This window comes from Manis pentadactyla, chromosome 5 (assembly GCF_030020395.1).
Source record: "Manis pentadactyla isolate mManPen7 chromosome 5, mManPen7.hap1, whole genome shotgun sequence".
Classification (NCBI taxonomy): domain Eukaryota; kingdom Metazoa; phylum Chordata; class Mammalia; order Pholidota; family Manidae; genus Manis; species Manis pentadactyla.
The window spans coordinates 86330243-86348048 of record NC_080023.1 but is presented as its reverse complement, the minus strand read 5'-3'; the positions used below and the strand labels follow the sequence as shown (position 1 = coordinate 86348048).

Below are 17806 nucleotides of genomic sequence, written 5' to 3'. Positions count from 1 at the left end.
AAATGGAAGCAACCTAAGTGTCCATCAGTAGTTGAATTGATACAGAAGATGCGGTACATATACACAATGGAATATTATTCAGCCATAAGAAGAAAACAAATCCTACCATTTGCAACAACATGGATGGAGCTAGAGGGTATTACACTCAGTGAAATAAGCCAGGTGGAGAAAGACAAGTACCAAATGATTTCACTCATCTGTGGAGCATAAGAACAAATCAAAAACTAAAGGAACAAAACAGCAGCAGTCTCACAGAATCCAAGAGTGGACTAACAGTTACCAAAGGGAATGGGACTAGGGAGGCTGGGTGGGAAGGGAGGGACAAGGGGAATAAGGGGCATTATGATTAGCATACATAATGTAGTGAGAGGGCATGCGGAAGGCAGTACAACACAGAGAAGACAAGTAGTGACTATATAACATCGTACTATGCTGATGGACAGTGACTATAATTGGGTATGTGGTGGGGACTTGATAATGGGGGGAATCTAGTAACCACAATGTTGCTCATGTGATTGTATATTAATGATAACAAAAAAAAAATTGGAGCGATGCAGCTACGAGTCAAGAAATGTCAAGGCTTGCCAGCAACCCTCACTAGCTAGAAAAAGGCAAAGGAGGACTCTTCCTAGAGCCTTTAGAGGGAGTATGGCACTGCTGAAAACTTGATTTTGGAGATTTAGCTTTCAGAATTATGAGAGAATGAATTTCTGTTGCTTTAAATGACCTGGTTTATGGTAATGTGTTACGGCAGCCCTAGGAAACTAACACAGTACTCGTGCAGTTTTGTATACGCATCATGTCTAAGGGAACAGAGTTAAGGAACCTAACAGGAATTTAATAAATTCCTTTCTGGCCTGCTATCAATAATATTTTCAAAAGAAATCATGTGCTACATCTAAAAGTAAGCTTTTGGGATAGTATCTATTTTCAATATTCTACCTTAGTAATCCCAGATAGAAGGGAGGATATGGTGTAAATAGCGTGGAAGCAATACCAATTAGTGAAGTTGTGCTGAAAATAAAACAGTGCACTGGTGAAGCTTTTGTGTCACTCCATGATTCTATAAACCAATCAGCAAAGTTGCCATTCAATACTCAAATTAGTGTATCTGAGGATGTAACAATAGAAGCAACTATTATTTTGAAGTGCTTACTATGTGCCATGTATTAAACAATTCAATTTATACATATCCTATGAAGTAAATGTTTTTTATCTCAATTAAACAGATGAAGAAACTAAGGCTTGGCCAAGTTGAGTAACACTGCTGCTAAGAGGTAAAACTAGCAATCAGCATCATGAACTAATTAACTTTAGGGCCAATGCTTTAAACCTACAAGTGTGGTCCACAAGCCCCCTGAACCTCACCCCAGACTGAGAACCTCTAAGTGCAGAACCACAAATCTGCATCTTTACTGCCTCTTTCTAGGACTCAGTTAGACACCTGTTACCCTTTCTCTTGTACCCTGTCACTCACTCTTTCAAGTTTTCCATCTCTCTGTGTTACATTTTAGGAAATTACTTCAGATCTAGTTTTCGGCTTCATAATTTTTTCTTCTACTGTTTCTAATCTTGATTAACTCATTCACTAAATCATTTCAATGATATTTTTAATTTAGAATCCTACTATTTTCTTAACATTAGATCATAAGCAGTTTCCTATGTTGTCCAGAGTCTTCATAATTATTTTTTAAAACAGTGACATAATTTTCTAGTCCACGGTTACACTATGATGTACTTATTCACTCATCCGTTGTTGTATCTTGTATATATGACATGAGTCCTTAGAAATTATCATAAACTTATCACAGACTCCAAGACTGGCTAAATGACCCACTGTGATTTATCATGTGTGGAGTGGGTCCCAGGCATCTCTGTAGTTTGAATATTCTCGGGTGATTCTGATGCACATCCATGACTAAAAACCATAGGCTTGAAGGACCTCCATGAGTAGAAACAGATCCCTAATATGATAATTAATAGTACCCTATGATGGTTAAAAGTGTGGACTTTGAAATCAACACTGCCTGCACTGAAATCTTGGGCTCTATCCCTGAAAGGCTGTGAGACCCAGGGTAAACCTCTGAACTTCTCTAGGCTTTAGTGTCTTCATTTTTCAAATGAGGATCATAGAACCTACCTCAGCAGATTGCTGTGATGATTAACTGAGATGATGTACGTAGGCACAGCATGCCATACTTATAATCATTCTGTTGGGTGGATGGGGACCTAAAGGTGAGAGGCATTGTCTGTAACAGTCTGCAAGGTACCTTCCAGTCCACCCTCACAAGACCTCAGAGAGGCGAATGCCAATGAGAGGATTCTGATCTGGAATCCATCGGAGGGCAAGGAGAGGAGACTGAGACTTTATGGTAGTTTACAGCCTCACTTCTAGACCTGCTGACAGGCTGAAAAAGAGCTTGTCTGTGGAGGAAGAAGATGTGTCACATTTGGGGGCTTCAGTACTTCTGTATGTTTTACCTTATCACAAATTACCAGTGTATGACTTTATAAGGCCCAAATTCCTGAAGAGAATGGGGAGACACTACATAATAATCAGACTGAGACCACTGTGCTTAGAAACAGTCATCTGAGATTTGCTTCAGATTGAATAATGGTCCCAGGAACAATCATGTATTTAAAGAAGAGAAGAGGGGAGAAAAATGAGAATGGCCAGCAGAGAATGGTCATCAAGCATGGACTGACAAACACAAAACAGAATTCAGACAATTTATAAATTCAAAAAGCCTATGGTTCTCCCAATACTTTGTAAGGCTTAAGTTTCACAACTATGATCTGTGCTAATGAGTAGCTTTCTTGAGTTCATAGCAGAGACTGAATACATACAGTGACTTTAGAGGGCTATTTTTAAAACATTTTATAAGACGATATTTTGTTCTAGGAGCCAAAGGCAAAACTTCTGAGCTACTTGAAAGAAAAATTATCTACAAGTGTAGGTTGTGGTTACATATTGGAGGGAGTTTTGTTTGTGCCTAGAGCAGGACCTGACATATGGTATTTAACGAATATTTGTTAAATGAATTGTTTTCTCTCTTTGGCTTCAACCACTAATGGTTTATACACCAGTGTTTTAATTAGCTGCTGTCAAAAAGTAAAGTGGCAGTTACTCTACAGCACTGATTTTTAAGCATGTTTGAGTCCTTCCTTTGAAAATCTGATAAAAAGTTATTTACTGTCCCAGAAAAACATATTTCATACATAAAAAATCCTGCATAAAAATTCAGAAGTCCAAAATTCCTTTGAAACCACCAAAAGGGATCCAGGTTGCAAACCCTTCTCTTCCATATACAGAGCACAGGGCTCTGCACATAGAGGATATGGTTATTGTCTCTTATTAACACATATGTAAATAGTAAAGAGCTTAAGGGTGTTAATGGAAATTTTAATAAATGCTATCAGCTAGGTTCAGTATGCATGCCTAACTGATTATTGTTGATCTTCTTCCCTGTTTTCAGTAATTGAGTCAGATTATTCAAAATTAGTATTACAACTAGATCCTTAAAACGGCAAACCTCCTGAATCAGACAAGTCTATACAATGGAAAAGGAGGTTATGCAAGGATATGTGATAGCCTTAAATGCCACAGCTGATCAGCCAGGTTTTATGTGACCCTGACAGAAATTTAACATTGAGGATTTTTAAGTGAGAGGCACCAAGAATGGAGACTTTTAAAAAATCAATTGGGGTAGGGGGCAGGGGCAACAAAAAAACGCTATTGACTTAAACATTTCAACACAGGCCTTCTGTTCAACATAAAACACTCAGGGAAGAAAACAAGTGAGAACCAGCTTCCAGAAAACATTTGAGTAAAAGTAGTTGCACTTACATCAGCTGTGTTTCAAGTTGTAGTCCACTGCATTTGATATTTATAACTAAAGAGAAAATAAGAATACCAACTGGTAAGCTATTTGTTTTTTAGAATCAAGGTCATTGACTGATTTCTGTCTGGCAGAGAGTGGGCCATGCTGGAGGATGTCACATCAGCTGAGGATGGTGCTTCCTGGCTACTCTGGGAGAGAATCCGGAAGCAGTCTGGGGCCCCATGGGGCTGCTCCCACTGGCACCTTTCCACCTCTGTGAAGAGGAAGGCAGATGGATTAATAAAAATCTCATGCATAACTTTCGGGAAAAAGAGGGAAATGAGCCTTCCCTGGCACTCCTTGCTGAGTCAAAAACAGGCAGGGACAAGCTTGGCCTAGAGGAAGGTTCTGTGCTTCTTTGCCAGCCTCTCCCATCAGGAGCTCTGTGATGAATTTAGAACTGAGGAAACTTTTTAAAGGGCAACTTTATGGAACACATAATAGATTACTAAATTTTAACAAGAGAGTTTTTCTTTAAAGACATAAGTCTGTATATTTACTTCACCTAGATTTTTCTGATTATTATTACTTTTTTACTGTAAGAGCCAAAAGAAATTGTGAGTGAATAAATTTTATCTAGATGACAAAGAAGAATCAATAGGAACACTAGTTTTTAATGGAGCCCAGGCTTAACTCTTATTTGCCCTGAGAAGGAGTCATCATATAAAATAGAAAATTTAGGGTGAGGCCAGTAAAACTTAATTTTGATGAAAATGCCCATATTTATGGAAGCATGCTTATGTAGCAAAAATATTAAAACATAAAAGAGAATGAAAATTCAGAAAGTGGTTTACCTATGAAGAAGGGAAAAGTGATGGATGGATGGGACTTCAGCTGTAACTATGTTTTACTTTAGAAAGAGCAGAACAAATATAGATAAATGTTAGTAATCTAAGTGGTGGTACATGGTATCTGATATCAATTTTTAAGTGTTCTGTATGCTTAGAATATTTTATAATTAAAACAATTAAAAGAATAATGCAAATGCAACAAGATTCTAGAAAGCTAAATGGGATTCTTGGACATGAAAGAAATATGCAGAGCCCTGAATGGGCCAGTAGCCCAGATTCTAGAACAAATCTCAACTTGGTAAGAGAGTATCTAAGCCTAGCCTACACCCAGCTTCTGTGAAAGGGTTTTAAGCATGGGATAACATTCCAATAGAAAAAGGAAGATTGGGATAGACTCCTAGAGTTGGTTTTGACATGACTTAACTTGAGGTATCATATTTGGACAATCAGCAAGAGAGTCACTCCAGCAGGTTATGTGTTTACATGTTCTTTAAGGTACGATTAGGGCCTATAGCATCCAAACCACAGGCAGCCCCAATAGCTTTCAGGTTGGCCCCTGATGCTCTGCTGCTGCCTGTGTATGACATGACTGAGTGCACACTGAATGACAGCCCTCGGGGCCTCTCAAAGAACTGGTTGGTGTGCTCTCCTGGGGACATCATGGGAAGAGAGGGAGAGGTTGGAGAACTGTTTATAAATAAAATAACTTTAAATAAAAATAATTTGAATGCACCAAGACTCTAGAAAGTCACATGTATTCTTTGATGTGAAAAGAAACACGATGGACAAGTTGCCTGAGTTCTAGAACTAATCTCAACATGGTAAGAAAGTGTCTAGGCCTAGCCTTACACCCAGCTTATCTGAAGGAGGGTTTTAAGAGAAGAGCAAGAGACTGTAAGTAAGGGAATGGCGGAGTCCATACCACTTTACTGTTGAGCCTGAAACAAATGTACTTTAATAAATATATAGTGTATGTCAATCTTGGAAATATCATTTCTTCCCAGTGAATGTAAACACCCTCCCTCTGAAGTTCCTGTGGGAATGCATTCTGGGGGGGAGTGGGAGCACTCTCCATTATACCTCCTTCCACCAGAAGGGAGGATGTGGACTATTGCATAGATGCTCCCATCGGTCACACACAGCAGCTCTGCAGGTTCACAGCCTTGACTGAACCCATCTCCACTTTCACTTTCTCTTCTGTAACAGTTTAACCAAGAGCCAAAGGAATTTCTAGTTAACTTTTAGATATGCAGATATCACAGAATATGAAATGTTTAGGTATGCTTTTTTTCTTTTATTTTCTATCTTTTTCCTTACTATCCAGGTACAGAGCTCAAATTCTAGAAGAAATTATACAGTCACTATGATCATCATCTTGAAAATAAGTACCTACTAATAATCAGGAAAAGTATATATGTTTGCAAAATAATATACTTAGGCAATTCCATATAACCTATGTGTTACAGCTTCATTGTAGAAAAGTATGCAAAAGAGAAAGGTTAAGTTTGATTTGCTACTGCATCAAGATCAGGGGTTCTCAAGCAGGTGGTTTTACCACCAGGGAACATTGGGCAGTGTCTGGACGCATTTCTAACTGTTACAGTTGTGAGGATGCTATCAGTATCTAGTTGGTAGAAGCTAGAGATGCTGCTGAATGTCCTACAATGTACTGGAAAGCACCCCCACAACAAAGAGTTGTGTGGCCCCAAATGTCAGTAGTGCCAAGTCTGAGAAACCCTGAACTAATTATATCTGTCCCACCACCTCCCTTAAAGCCTTACATGAAGCAGCTGCCTAGTTAACTACTGAGGAAGACATGTACAATTTTAAAGATATTACTGCTAAGAGAGATACACTGAGAACAATTCTTTCCTCTGCCTAAATTTTTTATGGAAAAAGGATTTTAAATCCCTTTGTAAACTGAAAGGTCACCCAGAGCTATCCTTTATGAAAAAGACTGTAAAAAGTGATATTGGGAGAAGAGTTCTGGAAAAAATACCTTGTGGTTGTCTCTTTCCCTTTTCCCCATTCTTCTAATTAAGAGCCTCTAAGACAAGTAAAATTACTTCCTTTAACTATTACAAACAGCAGACCCATTTCAACTCTCAGTGAATGATGACAGGCTAAGAGAACAATGACAGTTTGTAATGGATTCTCTGAATTGTCCTTTACTCACAACTAGATTAAATGTTTAATAAATATATGTTGAGTTAGTGAATAAAAAATAAATAATGATGCTATAGCTGAAGTTTATTAATAACCAATCTTACACATTTATATTTAACTTTCCTTAATATTGTTTATGTATCTTCATTTTCCATGAAATATTAAACTATTTATTATAGAAAGTATGATTTAATAAGAATATCTAGTGTTTATTAGGTTGTTTCATTTCTAAGTTATTTTGTAACTGTGGGGGCAGCAACCACTACATGAGAAGGATATATGAAGACAGAATATAAATGGATATATAAAGATTTTTATTAGGTAATAATAAATTTCCAACAAAGTTAATGCATACATTTGTTAGTATCAAGAATTGTTCTTAGTGGAATAAGTATTCCTATTCCACAACAGACCAGAGCAATAGAAGTAAACAGTTCATCAAAATACCGTAATTTATATTTTTTGTTCAGAGCCAGTCCAGAAAAAAACTCCCTGTTTTTCTCTTAATGTTAGTCCTTCCCTAGTTGTAATCAGTGTCAACTCTGGTAACATGTATCTTTCAATTATCCTTACCACAGCAAATACATATAAACACATAAAATATTTATATATATATATGACACACAGACACACATGTTAAAAAGGCAAGTGCTAGCTCTGACTTCCTAATGTCTAAGTACCTTTTGCCCCCAGCACCTCTCCCATTTTCCAGGGTTATAATTCTCAGCGCCTTAGTTCAGCATTGTCCTCCCATGTCCTGTCCCCATGTCCCTGCTCCCAGACCCACACATGCACATATTCCATGGGAGAGTTCAATGAGCAACAGTCTGCTGTCGGACAAAGAGCCACCAGGCCAGTGAGAAAGGCGAGCTAATGCCTCTCTGGGCCTCAGCTGCCCCACAGGCATTATTACACTTTTCACCTATGAGGGTTGTTACGAGGACTAGAAGGGAGAATGTAAGGCACTTGGCAAATCTTTGGAGCTTAATAAATGCTGATTTCCTTGTATAAATACTGCTCCTTTTTCCTCATGCAGATTCTACAGGGCTTCTGGTTTCCTTCTATGGGCTAACACATCACATTTGCCCTGCCTAATGACCCTGAAGAGAAAAAACATCTTTCATTCCAGACGAGAGCTAGGAGACAAAATGCAAATATGGCTGGGTGAACACGTGTGTTTCACACAAAAGGTAAGCAATAATATCACAGTATTTTGTCTTCCATTCTGGAACTGGGATAAGAAGCAGAAAGGCCTGGTACTAGAAGTGGGTGTGAGGAAAGGCAGGAGTCCAGGCTGCAAGGCTGGCAAAACCAAAGGCAGATCTCCTTGACACCACGGTGTCACTGAGGGCCTGTCCTGTTGCTCTTCACCTATTGACATAAACCAACCAACAAAAAAGATGGAGGCTGAATGTATGTTACATCCTGAGGGGCACACACCTTAGTGGGAACTGGTTCAATAACCTTTTACTGAAGCCTTGAATTAATGAAAAAATAACATTTTAGTAAATGATGAAATTGCAACTACTGAGGGGCTTATCTGCAAAACTATTACCAGATCATGAAACATGACACCATACTGTGAAAACAAAAAATTCATATTAACTCAGAGAAAGATATTCTCCACTAAATTAACAAACAGAAAAAGAACCTGAAGATGTATAAAAGGCTTGACCAAGCACACCACAGGCATTTCATGAAGCAGGACATATCAAGGACCACATGTCATCACACGGTTGCTCAAGCACAGACCCTATGGTACTTCCAGGCTCTGTACAACAGTTTTACACATTTTCTCATTTAATCTCTAAGAAACCCTATGAAATATAGACCATTAACATTTCTGCACTTTACACATTAGGGTACTGAGGATTAGAAGTGTTAGACAGTCTAGATAAACTAGTCAAATCCACACAGCCAGTAACAGTCTGGATCTGAATTCGCCATCTTAAATATAATCCATTGTCAGTCATCTGTTTTGTTTTTCACTAAATCTCCAAAGAGCTGAAGTGAGGCACTTCTTTCAAAGATCTTACTGAAGTTTTAGAAAGTACACAATTAAAAAATTCAAGACCAAGAAACAGTAGAAGTGTGTTCGTGTTGAAATAATTTCTACTAAATGGAACTACTAACAGTTTTAAAATCCATCACTTCTATTGCTAGGAGACAAATTTCTATTTGAAAATTATAATAATCATGTGAACACTTCAGAGAAAAGGCAAATGTATTATTTAAAGCACTCCTTTCTTTTGCTCTAGAAAATCAAATCTCCCAGAATTCATAAAGAAGGACACCCCAAACTCACTTTGACCTGAGGGTAGGATTTCTTGTTCTTTTCACTGGATGCGCCAGGAAGTCCACCATGGGACGGGCCTTCACACACATAACGGAAACGAAATCCTCTCTGTAAAGGTGAATGTAGAGCCAACAAGTTTGAGAAATGCTTATTAAAAATTATAGGGACAAAGTTATATACAAATTTTTAATTCTTGTGTGTATTAGAGGAGAGAGGAAAAACATAAACTGGGACAGAGGACTTTTTAAATGAGAATCACTTTTCCCATAACCTTATTATGAACATTGATATTCATTGATATTTGTGCACTGAGTTGTGGCTTAAAAGCCAGACCCTTAACCCTGCAGAACCCTCCCACCATGCATATGTAGAAAGCAAACCATTGAAGAGTTTAAGCCTTGGACCTGATGTGCTACAGCTTGTTTGAATCAGAGTTCTCTCATCTCAAATTGCTGCTGCCAAGCTCTGAACCTGACCATATTACTCAAAGTTATGCTTCTTTGACACTTACTTAAAAGGATTCCTTTATCTACTCTGATTACAGGTGGTTCAGGAGGGAATACTGAAATGTCTTGTTAAATATATCCCATCAGTGTTGTAGAATGATGCTAAACCCTGGCATCTGGCTAGCTTCTCTCAGCATTTCAGAAGATAAGATTTTTTATTTTATGATTATTGACATTATCAAGCTCAAATTTGACATATTAACTAAACTGAATGTTTCCAAAACCAGATAGTCTCTTTAAATATTAACTCTAGAATTTTACAGATACAGTAAATCAATGAATAAGTTAACTGGAAATCTTTACTATGTGAACTACTGTGGGATGTGATATACACCAAAATTCTATGTTTTTTAATTTGTACAAATGAGAAGATTAGACCATGTTTGTGTCTTCAGATTATAGCATTTTATGATTTAAAAAGCTAACAATTATACTAGCACATATTTGTATGCAAAGAATAAAATGAGGACAATTATGGGAATGGATCTCATCATCACATTAAGGGAGTTTTCAATGTTTTCCCTTAAAGACTCAATTTTATATTGATGTCAGTCAATCTGTGGTAGTGTTAGCAGTTTATAATTATACAATCACTTAACCAGATGGTTTTTCTTTTTTCAAAGTTATCCTTTGGTGAAAATAATATGTTAGTATACTTTAAGGGTAAAGTGAACAAATAAAATTGTTACACAATTTGCTAGGTTGTTGATTTCCTAGATAAGCTGCTTCCTTCATAAAATTCACTTGTTATTTTATTTGGCATTTGGGATATTAATATTAGACTTACAGCTCTAACATTTAAAAAGAAAATCTCACCCCTTTAATCATCTTACCTGTTTAGGTTGCTCTAATATTTGAAGGTATGGGCCATCTGCAAAAAACAAAAAGACACCAAAAGAATCCATGAAGCTTCTCAAATTTGGTATGAAATACAATGCAAGTGAAAAACTGAAATTATGTTTTTAAACAGGTTTTAAATAAACTTTTTAGCTAAAATTCACAAGGATATAATTTATTTTCCTTGTTTAGATGTTAAATTTATCCTTATTTTAACAACAGTTTCATCCCTTTAAAGAACCACAATAAATAAAAGTTGATTGAATGGTGATTGCACAACTAAAAGAAGGGCATGATGTCTGGCAAGGATTAAGATGCCAATAGCTTTCACTATCTTGTCTACTAACAAAGCATTTTTTTAAATAACACAAATGCCAATTAAAAGCAGCAACCGCTTTCTGAGCACTACAACATTTTCTTTTGCCTTCTCTTCATCATACCCTGACTTCCATTCCTCAAAGAAAATGTGCTTAATGTGAAATTACAAGAGGCTGAGCTAGCATCTACATGTGTGTAATACACAGATAATGACTGCAGGCTATCTGCTTTTCATTACAGGAGTTTTTGGTCCCTTTCCCTTGAACCCATAGCAGTGCCTTCACCCTCTAAGTGTCTTGCCTTGCTCCCCACCCCTTCCCAAATTTAATTTGGTCTCTCAGACATGGTGAGCTTTTCTTATTAATCCACAGCTTTTGATATTAGTATATAATTTTTGAAAACTGTGCTCTCATATAGAAATTCTGTTCTAAAGTAGTACAAGCACTTTTTAAAATCCTGAAAATAACTGAAGATAGATGTATGCCAATTAACTATTATAAAAACATGAAGAAAACTAGTTTAATCCACACTGCAACTATAACTGACATTGGAAATTCAAAGGAAAATTCAAAACTTCTGACAGTATAAATACAAATTTGTTCAATGTGAGAAAGTCCCTAAGCTCCCTAGCTAGTTTTTATATCAACGGTATAATAACTCATAGCTATGCAATAAATAAAGGCATATGGTAGTGTTTCTCACTTGTTGAATAAAATTAAGATGTTTGGTACTAAAAAAATTTTGGGAGAATGCTTCTGTGTCCATTTCAATCTTCACGACCTCTTAGTCAGAAGTTTAAGACCTCTTATTTTAGGTAAACAAATTTACAAAGAATAGCTAAACCTTCAGGTTGAAAGTGAAAATAAACTATAACTTAATAATTCATTTTTATCTTAGTATTATGATAAATCAGGATAAGGCTAGAGAACCTTAGGAAACAGGCATAATTATTTCCTGTTATTATTCAAGAAGTTTACAAGGAAGTCAATTGAAAAATGATAATTTGAAGTGAAATATAAACAAAGAAGGAAAAATGGGTAGTGATTGACCAATGTGGTATAATTTAGGTAAATTATCTTCTCTTGTCTGTATGAAGTTTATCCTTGGACATTTTAAAGTACTTTTAGCAAAGAGATTGCAATTTAAAAATTCCAAAATATGTCTAGAGTTTACTTTTGATAAGAAAATATAACTGATTAAAATTAAAATATTTTCACACTACTAATAAATAGCTTGTATGACAATGTAAGAAATCTACTCTTAAAAACATTCCCTCTAGAATACTAAATGAACATATCAAGAAGAGAGGCCTCTATTATGATTAGTACACATAATTAAGTACACATATTATGATATAATACACATAGGTGTGGGGGGGATCACGGGGAAGACAGTGTAGCACAGAGAAGACAAGTAGTAACTCTGTGGCATCTTACTACACTGATGGACAGTGACTGCAATGGGGTATGAGGGGGGCCTTGATAATATGGGTGAATGTAGTAACCACATTGTTTTCTTGTGAAACCTTCATAAGAGTGTATACCAATGATACCTTAATAAAAATAAATAAATAAATAAATAAATAAATAAATAAATAAATAAATAAAAAGAAGAGAGGCCTCGAAGGAAACAACATTTGGATGTCATGGAAAATGGGAGTTGGAGCATGCTTACATTAAACTTCAAGTCTTTCACTTACTAACTCTTCTAAGAATACCTGAAGTCTTGCTACTATTTTTGCTGTATGATTTAATTCCCTTTAAATATGTGAAATTCCAAGGTTTGGGAATTTTACAGTGAAATAGGGCTATTTTTCTCTTTTAGGAACACACTCAAAAGTTAAATTGACTGGAAAGTTAGATTTGATATGCATGCATTTGTTTGAATGCCAATTTTCTTTTGGCCACATTTCTACCATGAGGTGACATCCTATGATGTAGAGAAATTTAAATGACAGCATAATGTTATAGACCTAATGGTTGCACCATATCCCATAGAGTTTTCAATAAGTAGTAGAACTAATAGTTTTAGATTTCAGGAAGATACACTAATCCATATGAAAATTACAAGTCAATATTGGTTTATTTAACCTCTCTACCCTTTGAAAACATAAACAAAACATCCATACATCTTTTTTTATTATTATTCATAAATCTTGGATTATAAAAACTGGACTATGCCACTGAAAATATACCAATAAAAATGATGAGGTAATAACTGGAAATAATATTTTGAGGTGTATTTAAATTTTTTTTCCTAATATTATAACAAAATAATCTCTATAAGATGAAGCTCTGACCACAGAATATTCACTAAGACAGTTCTTTTGATAGTCTTATTTTTATCTCCATAAAAATTGATGAAATAAAAATGTAAGAAAGTATTGGCCTCTGGATATTGTTAGGCATCTATAAGACATGAGGTGAAAATGTATATGTTTCCTGAGGGAAAAACTAAGTTCATATGTCTGCAATAAAGCATTAACACTAAGAAAAATACTTTGAACCCCAGAATAAAAAGTTCACAGGAAACTGATGCTACCAAGACATTTACTTTTTCACAGGAAGCTGACCTAGAGCTCAAATTGGACAGCCCTTCACAAGATCTCAGATATGGTAGCCTACAAAATATGTTTTGTGGGGTAAAGAGAGAAACGTCTCAGCAATACAAACTTGGGGAGTGAAGGTGAATGCATAGCAGATTAATTTTTTCCCTTCCATGATCTCCTAGAAATAATACAGATAAAATACAGAAAATAACACAGATAAAAATGATCTAAAAAAATCTAAATTATTGTTACCAGAGTAACAATAATAATTTCCTCCAAATAAAAACAAGCAAGTCCATAGTAAACAGAAAATCTGATGTCCACTTCAGTGATTACGAAACTCTGTTTATATACAACTGCCATAATTTACTCACTTTTGAGCATCTGCTAAATCCTGCTGGTGATGTCAAGAGCACATAAAAAGAGCCATCACACTGGGCTTACATACAAATCAATAAATTAAAAAGAGACTACATGAGTTGGTTTTTAAATCACTCACATGGGATTAAACAATCTGTCGATAGGGATGATTAACACAGTCACACGAGAAGGAAGGATGATTATCATGAATTTTATCCAACTGATCAGAACGTAAAGCAAAAAGCTTTTTAAAAAGATGATGCTTCTGCTGAGATGATTTTAATGATTTCAGTACATTTTGTTTCCCCAGTTTTTGGCATACTGGCTGGCACGCTATAGGAACTCAAGTGTTTTTAGAATAGATTTCAGAGTTGACACAGTCTCATGTATGTCTGGGACAAAGAAAAGATGACTTATAAAGGACCCAGAGATAATAAGATTAGGTGAAAAGGGAAATCCTTATATGGAGTGAAGAATGTCCTTCTGAACTGTCTTAGCAGTTACCAGCAACAATGACACCATGGGTAACTGGGATGAAACATTTTTGTGCCAAGTTCAAAAAGCATATTGAAAGACTGGTTTTTAAAGCAAAAATCACCATTTCCTTTCTAAGTACATAGTGGACTTTCTAAAAGAGGCTGTTAGCAAATCTTGGATTTTAAGAGTGAAAGTAAAATGACAAGGCAGCAGGGATGTTTTCTTACCTGTTGCTAGCGGCATCTCTGATGAAAATAATTCTGGATTAAATATTGTATGAGTCAAAGGATCCAAATGAAACATCTGTAAAAAAGAATATTTAAATATTTCAGTCATTATTTTTCCACCAGAGTATTAAAAATTTGAAGTTGAAACACCTGAAAACATAATTACAGGAATAAAAAGTAAAACTGAAAACAAAAACCTGAAAATATTTCAAATCATGATTTAAAATATGCGTACATGAGACCTAGCTAACTTCTTGTGTAGATGGAACTTTACATAGGGTTGGGCTATGTTTATGTGACAGAGGAATTTGAAAAGAATGACCTAGCTATGAAGTCCACAGAAGAGAGGACCTGCTCACTTGTACATCTTCAGGGCCCAATGTATGTTTATCACACAGTGGATACTTAATAAGTATTTTGTGAATGAATGATTCAAAGCTTATACCTTCTTAGAAATATAAGCAAAGGAATATAATCCTAGAAATCTCCCTCCCTTTTATGATGGTAAATAAATTACTACTCTAACTATCCAAATTCAAGGACTGAAAGAATTACGTAGCAGCCTTGGAACAATTTACAGAAAAACTGAACCACTAACTTAGAGTCCAAGGAGCAAGCAAATACCTGAGCACTGAGTTCCCTCACTTTCTCTTTTTCACCTTTATCTAGCACAATGCAAAACATCTGGCATTTAGTGAGTATGGCAGGCTAAATAATGGCTCCCTCAGACACATCCACATCCTAACCCTCACAACGTGTGAATACTATCTCATATAGCAAAAGGGATTTTGCAGATATCATTAAGGTAAGAATATAGATATAGGGAGAGTATCCTGCATTATCCAGGGGAGCCCGATAAGAAGGATGCAGGGGATCAAAGTGCATATAGGAGATGTAGCAATGGAAGGAAGGGGCTGGAGTAACAGAAGGGGTCACAAGCCAAGGGTCACAAGTCTCTAGAAGCTCAAAAAGGCAAGAAAATAAAAGCCTTTTTATTAAAATTCCTCCAGAAGGAATGCAGTCCTGCCAACACCTTGATTTTAGACTTCTGACCTACAGACTGCAAGGGAATGAATACATTTGTGTTGTTTTAATCTACTAAATTCATGGTAATTTGTTACAGTAGCAATGGAAAACTAATTCAGTGGGCAAGCAGTATATTTTGATCAAATTATATTCCATTTTGTTAAGTTACTAATCATCACTTGTCTCAAGAGAAAAATTTTCTTTCCATTTATTTCATTCAAGACTTAAAATTCATATACCTCTGAGCTTGGTATTTGTTTCAAACTCAACAACTCATCTGTTTGGAATGTCTGTGGAGAGCATAGAAACCATATTTCATCATTTATGATATGCTGGTTACTAAGTATGCTCGAGCTGGTACTGTTTTTAAAACCCCAATATTAATTACAATTTATGCCTTCTCTTTATTAGCATATTATTGGAGGTTCTGGGGTACTTTAAGAACCTAGTATGCCTACTTAACTCAAGAGTAAGAAACAGTGTTTAAATAAGGAACACTTCAGATCTAGTTGTGAGGCATGCACATTTTCTTTTTTTTTTAATGGTAACATTTGTCAATATAAAACTGAAGTGACTAATCATAAATTTATCATCTTACCTACTTCATATTCTTTTTTTACTGAAGTATACTTGATACACAATCTTATATTGATTTTAAGTATACAACCCACTGGTTCAACAGTTACCCACATTATGCAAATTTTCATTTAAGCAACAATAAATGTGCTCCACTTCAATGCTGAAGAATAAAGTTCATCTACACTATTCATTGTTGGCTGAAAAGGAAATATAGGAATGAAAAAACACAAAGTATTCACCGGTGTCAGAGCAGAAAAGATGACTTAGCAGGAAAAAAATACTTCCTAGTCCCGCAGGTGGTTTAAATTACTGATTAGAGAACAAAAGTATTGATCTCAGGAGAGAGACACACTCTACTTCAGATGAAGAAGAAAGAAGCTGTGTTGTGCACTTCAGCTTGCCCTGTGTATTAGATCAGCGCTGGGGAGCAATTCCAGAATACACTGAAACACTGAGGACATGTAAAACTCAGGAAATATATGCCATTAAACTCGAGACAAGGAAAAAAAACCCTAAACTTCAAGGACTTTTCCTCTCAAAAAATGGAAATATCAGAACATGCTCACCCCTGTTGCTGATGATCACAAAAATGCCCACATAAGAAAAACTTTCAAAATGAATGTTTTCAGCGGATTTTATTCTCGGGTGGCATAAAGGACCATCTCTTCTTGATAAGATTTCCTGTGTATAGACAGGAAAGCATGGTGTAAAACCAAGCAGAAACAGCCCTACTGCTGGTTAGTGTTTGCCTTTAATTGTTAGAGATAGCATATTAAAAGCGAAAGGTAAAACAAGGTTTTGATAATGTGAGTAGCCAAATATTTTTCATGCTGTAATCAAAGAAAATGTTCCTAGATTTATCCTATATCACCCTTTGTTAATGAAGTTCAAAAGAAGCATCTTAATGTGAAAAGCAATGCATACTCATTCTTTTTAAGTCAATCAGAATATTATCAAGAGGAATGAATGCTACATAAGTCTATTTTATTTAAAGAAACAATACAACATTCCTTAAAACGTATTTCACTTTTGGTTTTATTTTTCTGACTGGTTCCTTGCATGCATAAATTCAGGAAATCCATTTTTTACATGGTCGCCACTGAAGTTTAAGTGTGAAATGACTGTAAATATGAACGAGGGTGTCCCTCTCCTTGTCTAGACTCACAAACTCCATTTTTCAAATCTCAATTTACATAGACTTTCTTTGGAAAGTCCTTCATAAACCTAGTCATTCCCCAAGACAGCATGGAGTGATCCCTCTCCACATTTCTGTTCCACTTTCTTCAGACTACTACTACAGTTTTTATCGCCATAAGGAAACTATTCATGTCTCTGTCTCTCCTATTAGGATGGCAGCTTCCTGAAATTGGGATCTACATATCTTTTATTTTTTAAACCCTCTGTAACTGGCACATTGTAATGCCTCAATAAATAGCTGATGAATGATAATCTCAGTATTTTAAATACTTCTTAAAAATCACTAATTAAAATTTAATACTGCATTATAATTATCCCAGAAGCTGATAACTGCTTTCATATAGTTTATTTAGTATATATAAATACCAAATATTATATTCATTATATTTGAAAAATAAAAATTTATTTTATATATATATTAAATGTACACACACATATATATGTAAGAGAGTGAGAGAGAGAGAAGAAAATATTAATAACAAAGATTTGTGGGACTATTCAATATTTCTACAGTCTTGATATTTTTCAAAGGAAAAAGTAAGAGAAAAAAGGACACTGGTATCCCTTCATAATTGCTAATATAATTACAAACAAGTT

The 17806-nt window shown here is 35.6% G+C and overlaps 1 protein-coding gene across 2 annotated transcripts in view; it reads right to left on the bottom strand.

Annotated features, from left to right (window-relative positions):
* NFKB1 (nuclear factor kappa B subunit 1) overlaps window positions 1-17806 on the bottom strand; it is a 108244-nt gene that overhangs the window by 70957 nt on the left and 19481 nt on the right. The window contains exons 3-5 of one of the 2 annotated variants that reach the window (XM_036879193.2): window positions 14408-14483; window positions 10474-10511; window positions 9144-9242 (exon numbers count right to left, since the gene is read on the bottom strand). In XM_036879193.2, coding sequence (XP_036735088.1) covers window positions 9144-9242; window positions 10474-10511; window positions 14408-14483 — 213 coding nt within the window. Of the gene's footprint in view, window positions 1-3847; window positions 3867-9143; window positions 9243-10473; window positions 10512-14407; window positions 14484-17806 lie in introns of those variants that run through there. The other variant, XM_057502475.1, reaches the window with a different exon arrangement.